The following is a 16,310-nucleotide window of genomic DNA, read 5'->3' on the forward strand; positions in this document are numbered from 1 at the left end:
GGGTTCCACCTCATCAGACCTCTGTGGTAAACACACCTCACAGGATCATCATCGTCTTCTTCACCAGGGATCATCCGCTGTTCTCTCCGCGTGCTAATACTCTCTGTGGTGTGTGTATCAATCCTTTTTTGGGACTTTCAGGAAAAATAAATAAATAAATCAGCCCAGAGTCTAAAAGCCTGAGTGGAGATTTTTATTATATGTATACAAAATGGGAAGATTTGGAAAAAAAAGGTTGTCATTAGACATAATATAAAAAAAAACCCATACAGTTCCCCCCCCCCCCCCAAATATTCTGAAAGGCACATATTGCTTTTTATATACTAAAGTTTACTACAATACTAAAAATACTACAACACCCATCATCCCTTACACCTACAGTACTACAACACCCATCATCACTTACACCATTTCCCCCCTTTGTTAAACTCAGCTAACGAATATTGACACCTCCTGCAGTGTGCTTTTTCTTCTTTTGTTTTTTACAAAGACACACCGTGATTGTCACACAGACACACACACACACACACACACTCACAGATTACACTGCACATATCAAGCGTAGAAAAAAAAGTGAATAAACCCCTCGCCCATTTGACCTACAGTTATTCATATATCTCAGTAGAGGATATAGTCAAGTTTAGTAGAAAATACAAAAATGGACTGCCATTTAGGACATTATCTGATTGGCAGGCACCCTTCCTATGTACATTGACTTGAATACTCATCAAATGAAAGCTGTGCTTCCAGTCATTGTGTGTGTGAGTGTGTGTGCGTGTGTGTGTGTGTGTGTGTGTGTGTGTGCGTGTGCGTGTGCGTGTGCGTGTGCGTGTGCGCGTGCGCGTGTGCGTGTGCGTGTGCGTGTGCGTGTGCGTGTGCATGTGTGCGTGTGCGTGTGCGTGTGCGTGTGTGTGTGTGTGGTGTGTGTGTGTGAATGAAAAAGGATTGAATTTACTGGCTCAGATATGAATCTGTTCTGTGATTTATGAATGAGAATGGAACAAGATTACATTATGGACAATACTCCAAGAAGAAGCCTTGCCATTGGTTAGAAGCTGTCCCAGACAATCAACATTGTTTTTAGGATTGGTACAAATGATCAGTCCATGTAGTCGTCCAGTAAACATATCACCAATGGGCTGTATGCTACACATGTACGGACTGTAGGAGGGACTAAGTCATCTATGTGTGGTTTAAACATGACCAGCGATTCTGACCTTTGGCATAACATAACCCCAAGAAGAATGAGCAAGGTGGTGGATATATCATCAGGACCCCAAGAAGAATGAACAAAGGAGGTGGATATATCATCAGGACCCCAAGAAGAATGAGCAAGGTGGTGGATATATCAGGACCCCAAGAAGAATGAGCAAGGTGGTGGAGATATCAGGTTTTTCCCACTGCCCCCTTGCTCCCAAGGTTTGTCCCCAGATGGGAAAACAGGAAGTTGCTCACAATGTGTCCCTGCCTAGAAGATAATGAGACAGGAAGTGAGTTTCCTGAAGCCCACATGTGGAGGAAGCACGGGGGGCCCAGCCTGACGCTCGGCGAAGGACGGTAGCGCAGTGTGTAGTGAGCAGCACCCAGCAGGAAAGGGGGCAACAGTGGCTTCCACATATTGTACTGGTGGTTTATGGAACAGCTTCCCCCCAAGTCGCTAACTCTTAGGCATTAAGGAAATCATCAGAAAACAGAATAGGACCCCAAACAAAACAAGAAGACCAAACTCATTTTACCCTGTTTAGTCTCACGGGCAAGAACGGGTTCGGTGATGTTAATTGTTTATGTTGATAAGAGCATTGCATTGTTGTGGTATTCTGAGTGTAATTATTGTGCTGTGGCTTCGAGTTGGCTTTTTTTTTTTGAAAAAGCTTTTCTGTATTCAGTATAGCTTCACAGAGATGAAAGGTTAGAGTTATTCAGTTGTCATCTCTGCCATCGACAAGCCTTGTTCAGCGCCGATGTTTCCTGAGTAGCCTGTGATATTTTTATATCTGGGGACCTCGGAGATTTCAAACCCTGCAGACAACAATCGATGTGTTGATGAGTCCTGTCAAATAAACTGTGGATAGACTTTAATTCTGTCAAAGCCTTGCTCTCTCCGTTTCCTGCATGAGTCTCTGGACAATAGTGTGTTTTATTTTCTTTGGAACCCAAAGCCACCAGATGAACAATAAAATCAATTGGCACATCGTTGCTTCATTCCTTTAAGCATGGCTGCCGTCTAAGACTCATCAGAATTGTGCAAATAGGAATTCTGACTTCTATGAAGCTTTATCAAAGCAAAACAAATCCCTCACACTGGCTGTCATTTATCAAACTGACTTGAACAACTTAAGAGAACCACTTGGGTTGCAATCGCTCCAACTAAAAGAGCCTAAAATGTTTACAGATTTGTTAAGCAAATTAGAAGCACATTAACCGGAATTTTAGGAAATGTTCTCAAATTTTGCGCAAACGTTCCATTACAAATGTACAAAAAACAGGCCAAGAAAATCAAATAGGCCAAGAATAACAAAGATAACAATGACAATTTCAGACAAAACTGTGTGCTCATCACATCCCAAAATGTCTGACACGAAATAGCATTGGCACATTTTCAAAAGGTTCTAGAAAATGTTCTTGTTCCGGTCCATCCCCAGAGCTCGGTGTGTGGAGACCTCTCATCCAACAGCCCCCAAAGCCCTGGATGGCTTTTAAAATGGGGGGGGGGGGGGGGGCAGTAAAAAACAGAAGTTCAGCAGGAACATCAAGAACATGCATCTGGCTCCTCAGTAAGGGCAGTCCCCGGGGTAGCAGTCCACTCCGTAAAGCTCTGCCAGGGTTCGGAAGCGCGGGCCCCAGTCGTTGAGGAAGTCGTAGTCCATACTGTCACCGGACGAGGACGACCCGAGGGAGCTGAGGCTTCCGGCCAGAGATCCGGGGCCCTCGTAGCCGTAGATGTGCAGCGTGTCGTAGGGGATGCCGTCGCGGTCGTGGTCCGCCTCGTCCTTCTTGACCTCGATCATGGCGGCCATGTCGCCCTTGCAGGCCTGTGGCTTCTTCACCATGGCGTAGAGGCCCGGGCCCGGGAGCAGGGTGGCGTCGTGGCGCGCCGAGGTGAGGATGGACACGTCGTAGCCGTTGGTGTCCATCTCGCCGCCGCCCTCCTCGTCGTACGTGACCAGCTGCTCGTGGATCTCGCCGGAAGACTTGCCCATGGCCACCAGGGAGTCCTTCTGGTACCGCCGGCGCAGCACCAGCAGGATCACGATGACTAGGAGACAGAACCATAACCACATTTAGGATCACGATGACTAGGACACATAACCAGAACCACATTCAGACATTTAGAGCTAAAGCTATAGTTTCAGTTTCAGGCAGAAATATCATTCAGTTACCAGGCACACTAATCTCAAGAAAATGACAGATTTTTAACAGATATTTTTAATCCAAGGCATACTTAGATCATTGCGGCTGTGTGCATGTGTGAGAGATTGGGAAACAATGTATCACGATACTGTCACCAATGACATCATCGAAGGCTTAAGGACCTCTATTGACACCAGCGAAGACCTCAGAAGCCCTGCCTTGTTATTTATGTGCTGACAAAAGGTGGTGGTCAACCCAGTGGTATCTTGGAAACAGGATTATTATATCCTTTTAAAATAGCTGCACTTATTCGGTTAAACACATTTTAGATACTAACATAATTTTAAAATACAATCCATTTTTTAAACCCATTATTTAATCATGAATACAGATAAGATTGTCTTCACAGCAGTTCCACAACAGTCTCTGTTTGTCTGCCACCTTGCAAAGTCACTTAAAGGCCTTTTTGGGAAGAAATAAAGTCAGTCTGTGTGAGCAGCACTACATTCACCTGCCTTTCGTTCGCTACGGTGAGCTACGGCGGGCTACAGTGGGCTACAGTGGGCTACGGCGGGCTACAGTGGGCTACAGTGGGCTACGGTGGGCTACGGCGGGCTACAGTGGGCTACAGTGGGCTACGGCGGCAGAAAAGACCATACTGTCATAGAAAAAAACAGAAACTATGGGGAATCAACCAAGGACAGGAAAAACCCCACAATGTTACCTTGTTTGGGAGAATGATAAAAGAGAGAGAGACAGAAGAAGTGTCAGTCATGACGAGCTTCTACACACACCGGGGTGTGTATTCACATGTATCATTAATACGTCTCCCCTACCGTCTCCCATGAATACTTCATGGCTTGTTTTCCTCAAGAATGCATATTGTCGTGGAAGTAGCACTTGTTTGAAGGCTCAAGGATGGCCTCATTGATATGCTCTCTCTCTCCATCTATCTTTCATAGCCTTGTTTCCTCTGCTATTCCGATGCCCTGAGTTGAAAACGCAGTGCTTGTCTTTCATAGCCTTGTTCCTCTGCTATTCCAATGCCCTGAGTTGGAAACGGTGTGCTTGTGTTGTAGGCGCAGACTGCGCATAAAAACAAGCACATAAAAAAGTGTATCCTCTGCCCCAGTTGAAGGCTAGAGAGAGATGGTGAAGGCTAAGATGCAGATGGAGACCTTCACCCATTACTAGAATACAGGAACTCTGTTGCTATGTAATGAAAAGAAGATGGTGGCTTTATCATCACATTTTATTGTTGCCTTTGCGTCTCCTTTTGGCATTAATTAACCAATAGAGGAAGACTTTAGTCTTCTGTGGGGAAGAGTTGGGAGTAAACGGAGGAGAATGAGAGAGAAAGAGGTTTGAGAAAGGGGCTTTTTCCACCTGCCATTAAAATGTGTCTGGTATCATTTACACCAGGTATTATGACAAAAGGCATAGAGAGGAGAATGCGCGAGAGAAAGGTTAGTTCAAAAAGGGACGATTGAGGCTACATTAAAACGCATGACTTTTGCTAGGCTTGCGCTTGGCGTCCATACTGCTGCTGGCCCCGTAGTCTGAAACCTCTGGGGATGTGAGGACGAGCAGACACAGAGACTTTTGGAAACGATGACGCAGACACCCACGTACACTTCCGGACTGCGTCTTATCAGTCAGAACGTATCCTTTCCTGATCACATGACCCTTTACTGGAAGGGTTTTTCCATTTCAGGCGTGTTAGTATGGAGGAACATACTGATACAAAGATCATCTGTGTTAAAATGGAGGCGCATTGTGTGGACGTAGCCTATGGGGTGACATAGAGAAGTGAGGAGAGGGGCATACCCCCATGTGGACACTGCTCGAGTGAGTGGCCCTGGAGGCTGTAAGGCAGCTTACCGAGGATGGTGACGATGCAGAGCAGGATGGTGATGAGAGCGTGAACGCTGACGCCGACCTGCCGCCGGTGAGGCTTGCAGTACTCGGCGGTCCGGTTGCCGTTGCACTGACACACCCTGATGTGCAGCGGCTCGATGCTCTTCAGGGTGCCGTCGCCCACCTCGATCTCAATCACATGCTCGGCGGAGTCTTCCGTTCTGAAGCCCCCCTGTTTCACTCCCAGGGTGGCCTTACCATCTGAAACACAAACACACACACACACAAGCACAATCAGGGCCAGCTGGTCTCTGGTGCACAGAAGACCCACTGGAGACCCATGGTGCTATGCAAAGAGGTCTTGACTCCAGGAATAGAATAAACTAACACCATGACCCGGTTTAATTCCCAGTTGTGACGATTTCTTTGAAATGTTCATATTTCCACGCATGAAGTTGTTCCAGTTCTTTTCAGCATATTGCACATGCTTTACGTTATGGCTGCATTACCAGCTCTGTGTGCATTCTTCACTACTATCCCCTACTCCAATAGTCTTCTCTGCTGCCTGAACACTTTGGTGAACTATTCCAGTGAACACCGTGTGGTGAACTTTCCCACTGAACACCTTGTGGTGAACTTTCCCACTGAACACCGTGTGGTGAACTATTCCCTACTCCAGTAGTCTTCTCTGCTGCCTGAACACTGTGTTGAACTATCCCTCTGAACACTGTGGACTGGGTCCGGTGCCAGACTTCCTAGAACATGCGGTCACCATGGAACATTCTAGAACGTGCCGTCACCATGGAACATTCTAGAACATGCCGTCACCATGGAACATTCTAGAACATGCTGTCACTGTACTAGATACACTTTGAATAAAACGGAAATACAACGGGTATATTAGTGAATAATTACTCCTAATGCAGATATCATCCAAATCTTTTACATTGCCACATGAAGTTTGTAGATTTTCTTATCCAAGAAATTATTCAACTCTTATCCTAAGCATCTCCATATTATCCAAGACATTTGACTGTATACCAAGAGTGAGCTGAGTGTCTTACTGAAATTGAAGTTCAGTTCATCTGAGAAGCGCTTGTGAGAGTCCATAGTAATGACTTTAGGTCTAAATATACCACACTGCAGACAATAGTGGGAAAATCTTTTGCTTGCCAGAGCTCATCGGGGAGTGAAGATTTACACAAAACCCATTAGAGGAAAATTGAGCGCATGGTTTTATGAATAATCCTTTATCCTATGCCTGTGTTTGAGGACAAGAAGAGACGGGAGGAGAGAAGACTAATCTGATTTTCACAGACCAGACTCTCATGATATGGGCATAGAACAGACTCTCATATGGGCACAGACTCTCATGATATGGGCACAGACCAGACTGTCATGTCTTCAGCTGCTGGATATTTAGAATGACATTGGCCCTTTTATATCTGTCTTTCAGAGTAGCTTGTTAATCACCGACAGCCAAAAATGTAATCAGTAAATCAGATCTATATTGAGACCTAGCCTTATAATAGGCTAAGGTGGACATCATTGCAAAAGTATATACAGTATTTTTAATAAAAGCATAATGATGTATTTGGAGAGAGTGTGGTTTCAATCAGTATGAGTGCCCTTGATACTGGCTGTCACTTGATACTAGCTGATACAGTTATTCATGGTCTCCTGTAGTATGGCCTGGTCATTGTATACATATTTTTACATTACATATTTGTATTCCTCTTAAAGTATTCTTTTAAATCCATGTGAACTGTGTTGGCACAAACATTGTCTATTGCTGATACGTTTCTGAGAAACAAATAAAAGATTACCTTTCTTAGTCACACTGCACTTAGATGGTCCGCTATAGACTTTCTACAGATGCTCAGATTATAAAACAAATGATCTGTTGTTAACTACAATTTATGGTTGAGATTAGGGTAAGGGGTTGGGTTTGGTCCAGGCGATGTTCAGTGATAAATTCGAAAGACTGAACTTGAATATCAACAAACCATCTGTAAAGTCTCTGTCTCTGGTGGACTGTCCAAGTAAAGTGGTACCGTCTTTTTTTTTAAGTTGTGGAGGTGTGAAAGAAGCCTACATGTCCTCCTCCCGTGTCAGGAGTCCTGTGGCTGTGTCGTGCTAACTACTGAGTGTGTTGACTTTTTACTGTCCCTGTCCAGCCCTGACAATGTAACGCATTACATGGTTTCATTATGCAGTGGACTGCCATGGTCACCGCCGTGTCTTTGGATGCGAACACACCAGGGGCAGAGACGTGAAAAGAGAGAGAGAAGAGAGTAAAGAGAGAGAGAAGAGGAAAGAGAGAGAAGAGGAAAGAGTCGAGAGCGATTCACTGGTGCTGCGTCTGGTGCTTCCCAGTCAACACAAAGAGCATTTTTTTTTTCTTCTTCTTAATGGCGCATGTATCTCATGAAACTTTCACCACCTCGCCCCCGCTTGTTGGTGTTCTCCTCTCCGCCTGACTGCTCAAGGAGCACATGTCAGGTTGCTTTAGCGACCGGCACCAGCCGGGGGGGGGGGGGACCTAACGCAAGGCTTGTCAGCCAACACATGTGCCAGTGATGTGGGTGTCTACACTTTACCCTCTGACAAAGGACATGGACAGTGACATGGACATTCAGGTCAGCTTTTCAGTCCAACTCACTTGCTAGGTTGTTCAGTTTAGAGGAGGGGGCTAGGACTCTAGGATCCCTGTCATCTTTATTATCCCCAGTATCCTCCCATCCATGTTGCTATTCTAACATCACCCTTAGCTGATAGCTAACAACACCCTTAGCTAGGGTGACCATATTTGAGTTTGTGAAAAAGAGGACACTTCGTCGCGGGACCCCGCCCCCTCCCCCGCAACAGATTTTTTTTTACATCTTTTTCACATGCAGATGACCCCGCCCCCTCCCCCCTCCCCCCTGACGAAGTTTTCACATCTTTTCCACATGCAGATGTCATGTGCTGTTGTAAACGATGCAACTACTGGAGGCGGCAAGGTACTCAGTGTTGCCAGATTGGGAATGGCGAAGTATCGTACCAAAGGCTCAAAATGATCGTATTTGGAGGATAATTGTCATACATCTGGCAACACTGGGAAGGCGGTCGACCAATGACAGTTCTCTCTACAGTCAGAGCTCGCGCAAGAAGGTGGAACGTAAGGGACATACCCTTTCCAAAACTTGTAAGGATGTAATAACTAGTTTGTTTAAGACCCAGAGAAACACAAATATCCGACGAGGCAAAATCCCGGACGATTTTCGAATCCCTACCGGACGCATTTTTTAAGGTCTCGAAAAGAGGACATGTCCGGGTAAAAGAGGACGTCTGGTCACCCTACCTTAGCTGATACCTAATATCACCCTTAGCTGAAAGCTAACATCACCATTAGCTGATAGCTAACATCACCATTAGCTGATAGCTAACATCACCATTAGCTGATACCTGACAAAAGGAGTGATGCTCACCGTTGTTGTCTGTAAGGGTGAAGTTGTGGCTTTGTTTGGCCAGCCTGAAGGTGAACCTGCCCTTGATTTCATCTTTGTCAGTGGCACTGAGGATACCGATGACCTGGAGAGGGAGGGAAAGGGGTGGCAGAGATTAGCCAAGGTGGAGACATAGAGAGGTGCATATATATATGAGGAGAGAAAAAGAGAGAGAGAGAGAACACTCTTTCATGTAGAACTTGGAAGGAAATGAGAAAGAGAACATCCTAAAGCTAGCAAGGATGAGTGCAGACAGACATGCACAGACAGAGCGACAGACATGTAGTAAAAATACTGTGAACATCTCGTCTTTGAAGTGTGGTGATGCTTACCGTCCCACGCTTATCAGATTCACAGACGAAGATCTCCCCATTGAATAACTTGGGAGCATTGTCATTGATGTCCTGAACAACCAAGTTCACCATCACATAGGATTTCTTTCCTAAAGAAGCAAGTTGAAGCATACTGCTGTTAACTCACTGTACTCACAAGAGTATGGAGATAACTTTGATAACTTTGATTCGAAAGATCACACATTCTCTAGAATCTTCCTTACCATCTAGAATGTTTTCCTCAGCCGTCACCGGACACCTGTGCACAGCTGTGAGCTCTCGGTCCAGTTTCGTCTTCAGAGACAGTGTCCCGTCCACCGGATTAATCTCCACTGGACAGCTGCTGTCTTCAATGGAGTACCTACGGACAAAGAGTTCCCTCATGAGTGCCACAGCCAAGTTGGAAATGGCCAAAGATGAGTCAAACCGTAAAGATGTTCAGTGTCCCATTTTTGTTTGAATTTTGTAACGTGATTGTATGCAACTCGATGGGCGACAGTGGTACAGGAGGTAGAGAAGTCGTTTAGTAATCAGAAGGTTGCTAGTTCGATTCCCTGTCGAAGCGTCCTTGAGCAAGACACTGAACCCCTAATTGCTCCTGATGTGCAGTGTGCCATCAGTGTAAATGTAAAATGTGTATACATCCTTGTAAGTCGCTTTGGATAAAAGTGTCTGCTAAATGACTAAATGTAAATGTAATGTAACTCCTAGAGAATACTCCCTAAGAATGAATTGATATTAAACCGGGTAGTTTCTGAGGTGAATATGAAGCTAAATGCTTTTTTTCACAGGAAACCTCAGACTAGTCTAGACAAAGGGAATACAGCAGAGGGTTGTTTAAGGTCGTGGAGATGGTTGACTTTGAGGGAATGCTTCCATCAGGAGAGGACATGAGACAATCAAAATGGAAACGGGCTTCATTTGGAAAAAAAAGATTTAGAATGACAGGAAGTGGTGCAGGGCATCAATGAATGAATGAATGAATGAATGAATTCATTAATTCTTCTATGAATTGTTGTTGTGATTTGTGTCTGTTGTAGGGTGTACCTGATAGGGTGATTGTCTCGATCTGGATCCCTGGCCTTGATAACCTCTCGGAAGACATGCGGAAACGTTTCCTCCAGAACGCTGATGTTATACTCTGGCTTACTGAAGACCGGCGGCTCGTCGACATCCGTCACAGTGATGAGAACCTCCGCTTTGTTTTTGACATTTGTGTTTTGCTGCAGTCCGGGGAATTTCACGATGTCCTCTGTCACAAACACTGTGAATCTGTAGCTGTTCTTCGTCTCGTAGTCCAAGGGCTGCACAGAGGGGACAGGGGGAGAGCAAGCTTTAGGGGAGGGCCACCGTTAATCTCTACCGCACTGCTTTCCCCGGAGACCTGTGCAAATTCCATTTCCAGTGCTATCAAAGTATTAGATGAATAGAGATGGTACTGCTTTTATTTCATGGTACACAATGTAGTGATATATATATGTTATGAATGTCGGGTTTATAATTGTGTTGTGATGGCACAGAAGCAGACCTAAGGCCAATGTTGTATGAGAAACCATGTGTAGGTTAATGAACTTCATTTGATCTAAGGTCACACCACAAGGTCACCTAAGGACAAGGTCAAACCACATATGTTGATTGTGTAATCATGGCACTGAAAGCAACGTAGTGACACATGACTGTGTAGACCTACTTGTTTGAGGAAAAGTACTCCGTTTTTATGCTGGTCCTGTTTGATGTCAAGTAACTCATTGATGATGCGCTCCTCGATTCGGAACTTTGGGTTCTTGTTCTGCTCCTCATCTTTGTCTTCGACTTCAACCGTGCCGATCTTAAAGTCTGGCTTGACATCCTCACTCACTCTGAAGACATACTGTGCTGTGGGCCGTAAACATTGAGGAGATTAGTTCAAAGGGCTTTAAATATCAAATGAAAGTTATTTAAATTATTAAATATTTGTATTACAATTCACTATGAGATGTGATGAAAGAGAGATTTAAGTGAGTATGCTTCTGTATAAGATTTAGCTAGTACACTTACTCATCTTAAAGGTTGCTAAGTTGTCGTTGACATCCGTTACACTGATTGTTATAGTAGACGTGGATACGATTCCGTTGGGTTGGCCAGGCATGTCTTTGGCTTGAACTATGATCTTATACTCAGAGATGGACTCGCGATCCAAATTGGCCACTTTCGTCCTAATGACACCTATATTAAACAGGAAAAAATTGCTTCATTAAACAAACAAAAAAGGTTAATGGTTCTGACACTTGATAGTACTGTATGTATGGTATAGTTATCTATACTATAGTATGTACACTATACTGTACTGGTACTATTCTGGACTATAGTAGCCTATGTATTGTATAGATAGCTTGTATGGTATAGTAGTAATTACTCAAACAATGTTGACACCGTGATTACTGTGTACATAACACCATCTCACCCTCTTTTTCATGGATGGTGAAGAGATCTGTTCCATTTAGCAACATATAACGGACCATTCCATTTGAGGTCGTAGGGTCGTCCTTATCAGTAGCGTTGACTTTCATGACCATGGTTCCTATCAAAGCACACAGATTTAGATACCACGCATGGTTAAACTGTACATTTAAAAAGAGAGAGAGGACATTCATAAATCTTGGACATGCAAAGCAGGCTTACCCGTGGCAGACATTTCCTGTATGGATCCTTTAAATGGCCCTTGAAAGACCGGCGCGTTGTCATTTATGTCCTGCACTTGGATTAAGAAGTCTGAGGGCTCCTCAACGTCCCGATTGGTGCTTCTGTCTATTAGCCTGGCTTTGAGATGATAGAGGCTTTTCTTTTCCCGATCCAGTTTGTCGTTGACAGAGATGTCTCCTTGATCGTTGACAAGGAAAATGGTGTTGGCTCCCTCTCCCTCAATGCGGTACATATGTGTGTCTTTGTTGAATTTTTTATTGCTTAGCTGCAGAAAAGAGATGAAATATTCACAGTGTCATTGTTAGAGATTGGCTGAGCAGACTATATGCAGCCTACTCTTCTCATCGTGTGCCCTTTGATACGATTGTTAAACGTCTCGCACAGTTCCTACCAAGACATTCTGGGTAAAGCGCATATTTCTAATTCAATATTGATCTAAAAGCAGCTCATTAAATGACTGAGGGAGTGAGAGAGACACCCCCCCCCCCACACACACACACACACACACACACAGGTTCACAGATATTAGGGCGTTTTGTCTCCCTAATTGATAAAAGGTAGAGGTAACACGGTTCCATGGTGCATGATTTTAGCGCAATCTTAGACCAATGATGCAACCGCAAGAAATGCCTGGGAGCACCTGGCACGGCTGTTCTGCATGACTTTCAACCTGCTCTCTCTCCCAAGCTCTACCTTTTTCTTACCAATAGGATTTTGGCCATTTTTCTAAGATGTAAGTTAATTTATTTACAGGTAATTATTATTTTTCTGGACTAAAAAAATACAGGTCATTTCTAGCGGGTGCATCAAGTACAAACAGCTGCGATATTCTCCTTTTTTTTAGTGTTCCTCATATATATCCGTACCCTTGTATGTGATATTCTCTTTTTGTTTAGTGTTCCTCATGTATATCCTATATAGTTTTCTATTATGCTTATGTTTACTAGTTTTATTTTATTTTATTTTTATTTTATTATTATAGTTTGTTTCTACTATGTTGGCACTCTGAGATTCTTTTGAATGAAGAGTGCGTTACAAATAAAATGCATTATTATTATTATTATTATTATTATTATTATTATTATATCCGTACCCTTGTATGCTTCGGGGTCCATTGCGAATCTAAGGGAAGCATATCGGTTCACTTAAGAAACAGAACTAAATCTCTCTCTCGGTTTACTAAAGAAACAGAACTATATCTCTCTCTCTCTCTCTCTCTCTCGCTCGGTTTACTAAAGAAACAGAACTATATCTCTCTCTCTTACCGTGGCGATTTTCTCCTGTGGGTCGGTCACTTCTTTTTCCTCGCTGGCGAACAGGCGTTTCCAGTCCCAGCTGCCGGCGCCCGGAGGCCCCGGGGGCCCATACTGAGCCTGGGCCACACAGAGGAGCAGGGCCACGACTAGGAGACGCAGACCCCACACCCCACCAGATGTCCTCATCATCTGCAACGAGAGAGAGAGAGAGAGAGAGAAAGAGAGGGAGAGAGAGAGAGAGAGAGAAAGAGGTCAAGGAATGCAAAGGGAGGACTGACCCAGATTTGTGCTGACTGTTTGTTGTTTGGTGATTTTGTGACCGAAGGAAAATATCTCAAGCGCCTGGAAAATGTGAAATATCTAAGTGAGGCCACAAGCAGTTAAGTCATTTAAAGAACTAAAACGCTTAAATAACTAAAACTTCGTCCATCAGGCTGCCTCCCTCTCTGGCATTTTAAAGAACTAAAATACTTAAAGAACTGAACCTTCATCCATCAGGTGGCCTTAAAGAACTAAAACACTTAAAGAACTAAAACTCTCTATCAGGGCCTTTAAAGACATGTTGATGTTTGTTTTCCTGGCCTATAGGACTGTTCCGTTTGCAGTAGGATTTGTTTTGTACAATGCTTGTGTAAATAATTTAATGTATTGTTCGTTTTATGTATTTATTTGAATGACATTGTTTCCCCATCCCAATTCTTTCCTAATTATTGCTGTAACTGTTATTATTTAATTATCTATGTTTTATTACCTTAACTGACGGGGCCGCACCTTGGCCCACCTTTATTATTAGTTTTTAATTCCATTAACAAAATTAGCTTGTTTTTAAATCATCTCCATTAATACAATTTTCTTGTTTTTAAATCACCTCCATAAATAAAATTAGCTTGTTTTCCCTAAACTCACAACAATTATTTAGACATAGATTTAAACACAGCTCAAAGCCAAATACTATGTGTGTGTGTGTGTGTGTGTGTGTGTGTGTGTGTATATATACTGCATATATACACTATATTAACATATTTTTAACATTAACATTAACATACTTTAAAACGGGCAATTCATTTCCTTATGAATAGCATTCAAAGTTAGCCAAGACACTCTAATTTAATCTCTTAGCTCCTGTGTCAATAGAAACCTAGGAATACCCCTGTTTCTCAGAAAAAACTCAAATGCATTCAAGTGACGCATAATGAATATGCTCTCCGTTTGTGTCCTACTCCCACTGAAGTCTGACATAGAAAAGGCCTTCATTGGAAGTGTTAGACTTGGCCAGGGTTCCTTGGGCTGTCCGTGAGGCCAGGAAAGAAAATATTTTCCTGAGCATGAGAGGAATCAGCGATGTTCCTCGGGGCTACTGGCCATTTTCGCTGGTATGTTTTTGGACCGTGACATGCAGGCTGAAGGGCAGCGCTGGGAGGAAGTGTGGAATTAGCCAAATTGATCATGAGCTTGACGAATTCTGCTCAACTGCTTAACACATGAAACCCAGCACGCCCCAAAGACACTAAGGCCAAATCTCCAACAGCCGCACCAACGTTGGATAAATAATGTTTTTCTTTTGTTTTGTTTTCCACGTATCACAATATATGCTTGTAGAAGAGGTATGGAAAATAATAGATTGACAAAGATTTGCCTGTAGAACAGTTATAGAGAAGAAAAGATTCACACAGGTAGAAAAAAAGAATCAGATAGTACTGATTTTTTTTGTTTTGACAAGGCCACTGAAAGAAAACATGTTTGTCACCAGAGTTCTCCTCACTGCTCAGCCCAGAAAACCTCAGATTGCTTTGGCCCGTGTTGCCACAGCGCTCACACGAGCCAGTTGACATTTTCAGTTTTTATTACTGGAATCTGTTGTGCTGCGTTTGCGTTTGCTCATATACTCAGTCTAAAAAGGCCAAATCAGACACACAAAAAAAAAAAACAAGAAATAAATACTTGGACGCTTCCATCAGTGACCCTCTCAACTGTATGAGCTGAAATGATATTGTCCCTTCAGTCTCGGGGATAAGCTGACCACAAAAGCATTTGGAAAATATTCCCACCCTACATAAAGAGGCTTTGCCTGGCCAGAACACCCCTCTTCCAGCAGGCGGCATTTAGCGGATGGCATTAAGATGAGGTGGATTAGGCCCGCGCCGAGAGTCCCTGGATGGCAGAGACAGTCTCAGGCTTCTCTAAAACTCTACAATCTATGCGATTGCTTTCGCCCCCTCGCCTCGCCTTAGGATGCCCTGTGCCCCCAGCGCGGAGAACAACAGGGGCTGATCGCTGGGATTCAGGGGGATTCAGGGGGATTTCACCGGACGTGAACTTCTCCACCCTGCTCAGTAAGTGCACTCGGATATGTGTTTTCATTCTGTTTGTCCCTAGTCTGCTGTTTTGGATTGATATTGTTTATTTGTTTATTAATATTACAGGATATTAATGCTCTGACGTCTTCCCTGAGAAAAAGAAAACATATTTGTGGAGTGCCAGATCAACAACAGAAAGAAAGTAAACTTAAAAAAATACAAAACAATTAGTAAAAATAGTTTTTTTTGTGTGTGTTTTAGTATTTATTTATTTGTTTGTTTTCAGGATGTGGAATCTCAAAGAACTGAGTGTTAATGTTGTCTACTCCTTCAAGTTCATTTCAAATATTAGACAGTTAAACCATATACGATAAATTCTTTGCATATTATTCCTGTATATATACACACACACACACACACACACACACGTATAAATTATATATATATATAAACACGAAGAAACACTGCATCTGTGATTTTGAAGCGATGCTGGTGTCGCTGCCACTTGGGAGGTGATAAAACGGGTCTGAGCGCAGAATTCAAATGGGCATTTTTTGAAAAGTAGCTCAGCTGCAGAGGCTCGGAGACGCGAGACGAGAGACGAGAGGCTCGGAGACGCGAGACGTGGCGGAAGCGTGAGATTGGCCTCTTTATCAGGCAGGGAGGAAGCGTAAACACAATGCCTGTGGGAAACAACATGCACGTTTGGAGCGCTGGGTCATCAGTACTCGAATACCGCCAGGAGCTCACACCCTTCCTGCAATTCAAAGGCAACCCCCTTCCCCCCTTTCTCCCCTCCCTCTCTACATCCCTCTCTCCCTTCAACCCCCCGTCTATAAGTGAGAGCTAAGGCAAGTTTATCTCTCTGTCTCTCTCTCTTTACCCTGTTCTTCCAGTCTGAGGGGTGTCCTAGCAAGCCCACAGAGAAACACCCCATTCAGAGCATCTAGTAGCAAGCTCTCTTAGTTAGTAGTAGTAGTTATCTGAAGAGGTTTCAGTAGCAAGCTCTCTCTCAACATCCGTAGTTATCTGAAGAGGTTTCAGTAG

General features: G+C 43.7%; 1 protein-coding gene across 1 annotated transcript in view; it reads right to left on the reverse strand.

Moving 5' to 3' along the window:
- Positions 1-866: 866 nt before the first annotated feature.
- Positions 867-16,310, reverse strand: part of cdh5 (cadherin 5) — an 18,562-nt gene continuing 3,118 nt past the window's right edge. The window contains exons 2-12 of the mRNA XM_031568743.2: positions 12,976-13,155; positions 11,690-11,975; positions 11,472-11,588; positions 11,066-11,233; positions 10,719-10,903; positions 10,076-10,332; positions 9,253-9,389; positions 9,029-9,138; positions 8,679-8,781; positions 5,233-5,469; positions 867-3,256 (exon numbers count right to left, since the gene is read on the reverse strand). Coding sequence (XP_031424603.1) covers positions 2,772-3,256; positions 5,233-5,469; positions 8,679-8,781; positions 9,029-9,138; positions 9,253-9,389; positions 10,076-10,332; positions 10,719-10,903; positions 11,066-11,233; positions 11,472-11,588; positions 11,690-11,975; positions 12,976-13,155 — 2,265 coding nt within the window. The 3' untranslated portion in view covers positions 867-2,771. The remainder of the gene's footprint in view (positions 3,257-5,232; positions 5,470-8,678; positions 8,782-9,028; positions 9,139-9,252; positions 9,390-10,075; positions 10,333-10,718; positions 10,904-11,065; positions 11,234-11,471; positions 11,589-11,689; positions 11,976-12,975; positions 13,156-16,310) is intronic.

This window comes from Clupea harengus, chromosome 6 (genome assembly GCF_900700415.2).
Source record: "Clupea harengus chromosome 6, Ch_v2.0.2, whole genome shotgun sequence".
In the NCBI taxonomy this organism is placed as follows: Eukaryota; Metazoa; Chordata; class Actinopteri; order Clupeiformes; family Clupeidae; genus Clupea; species Clupea harengus.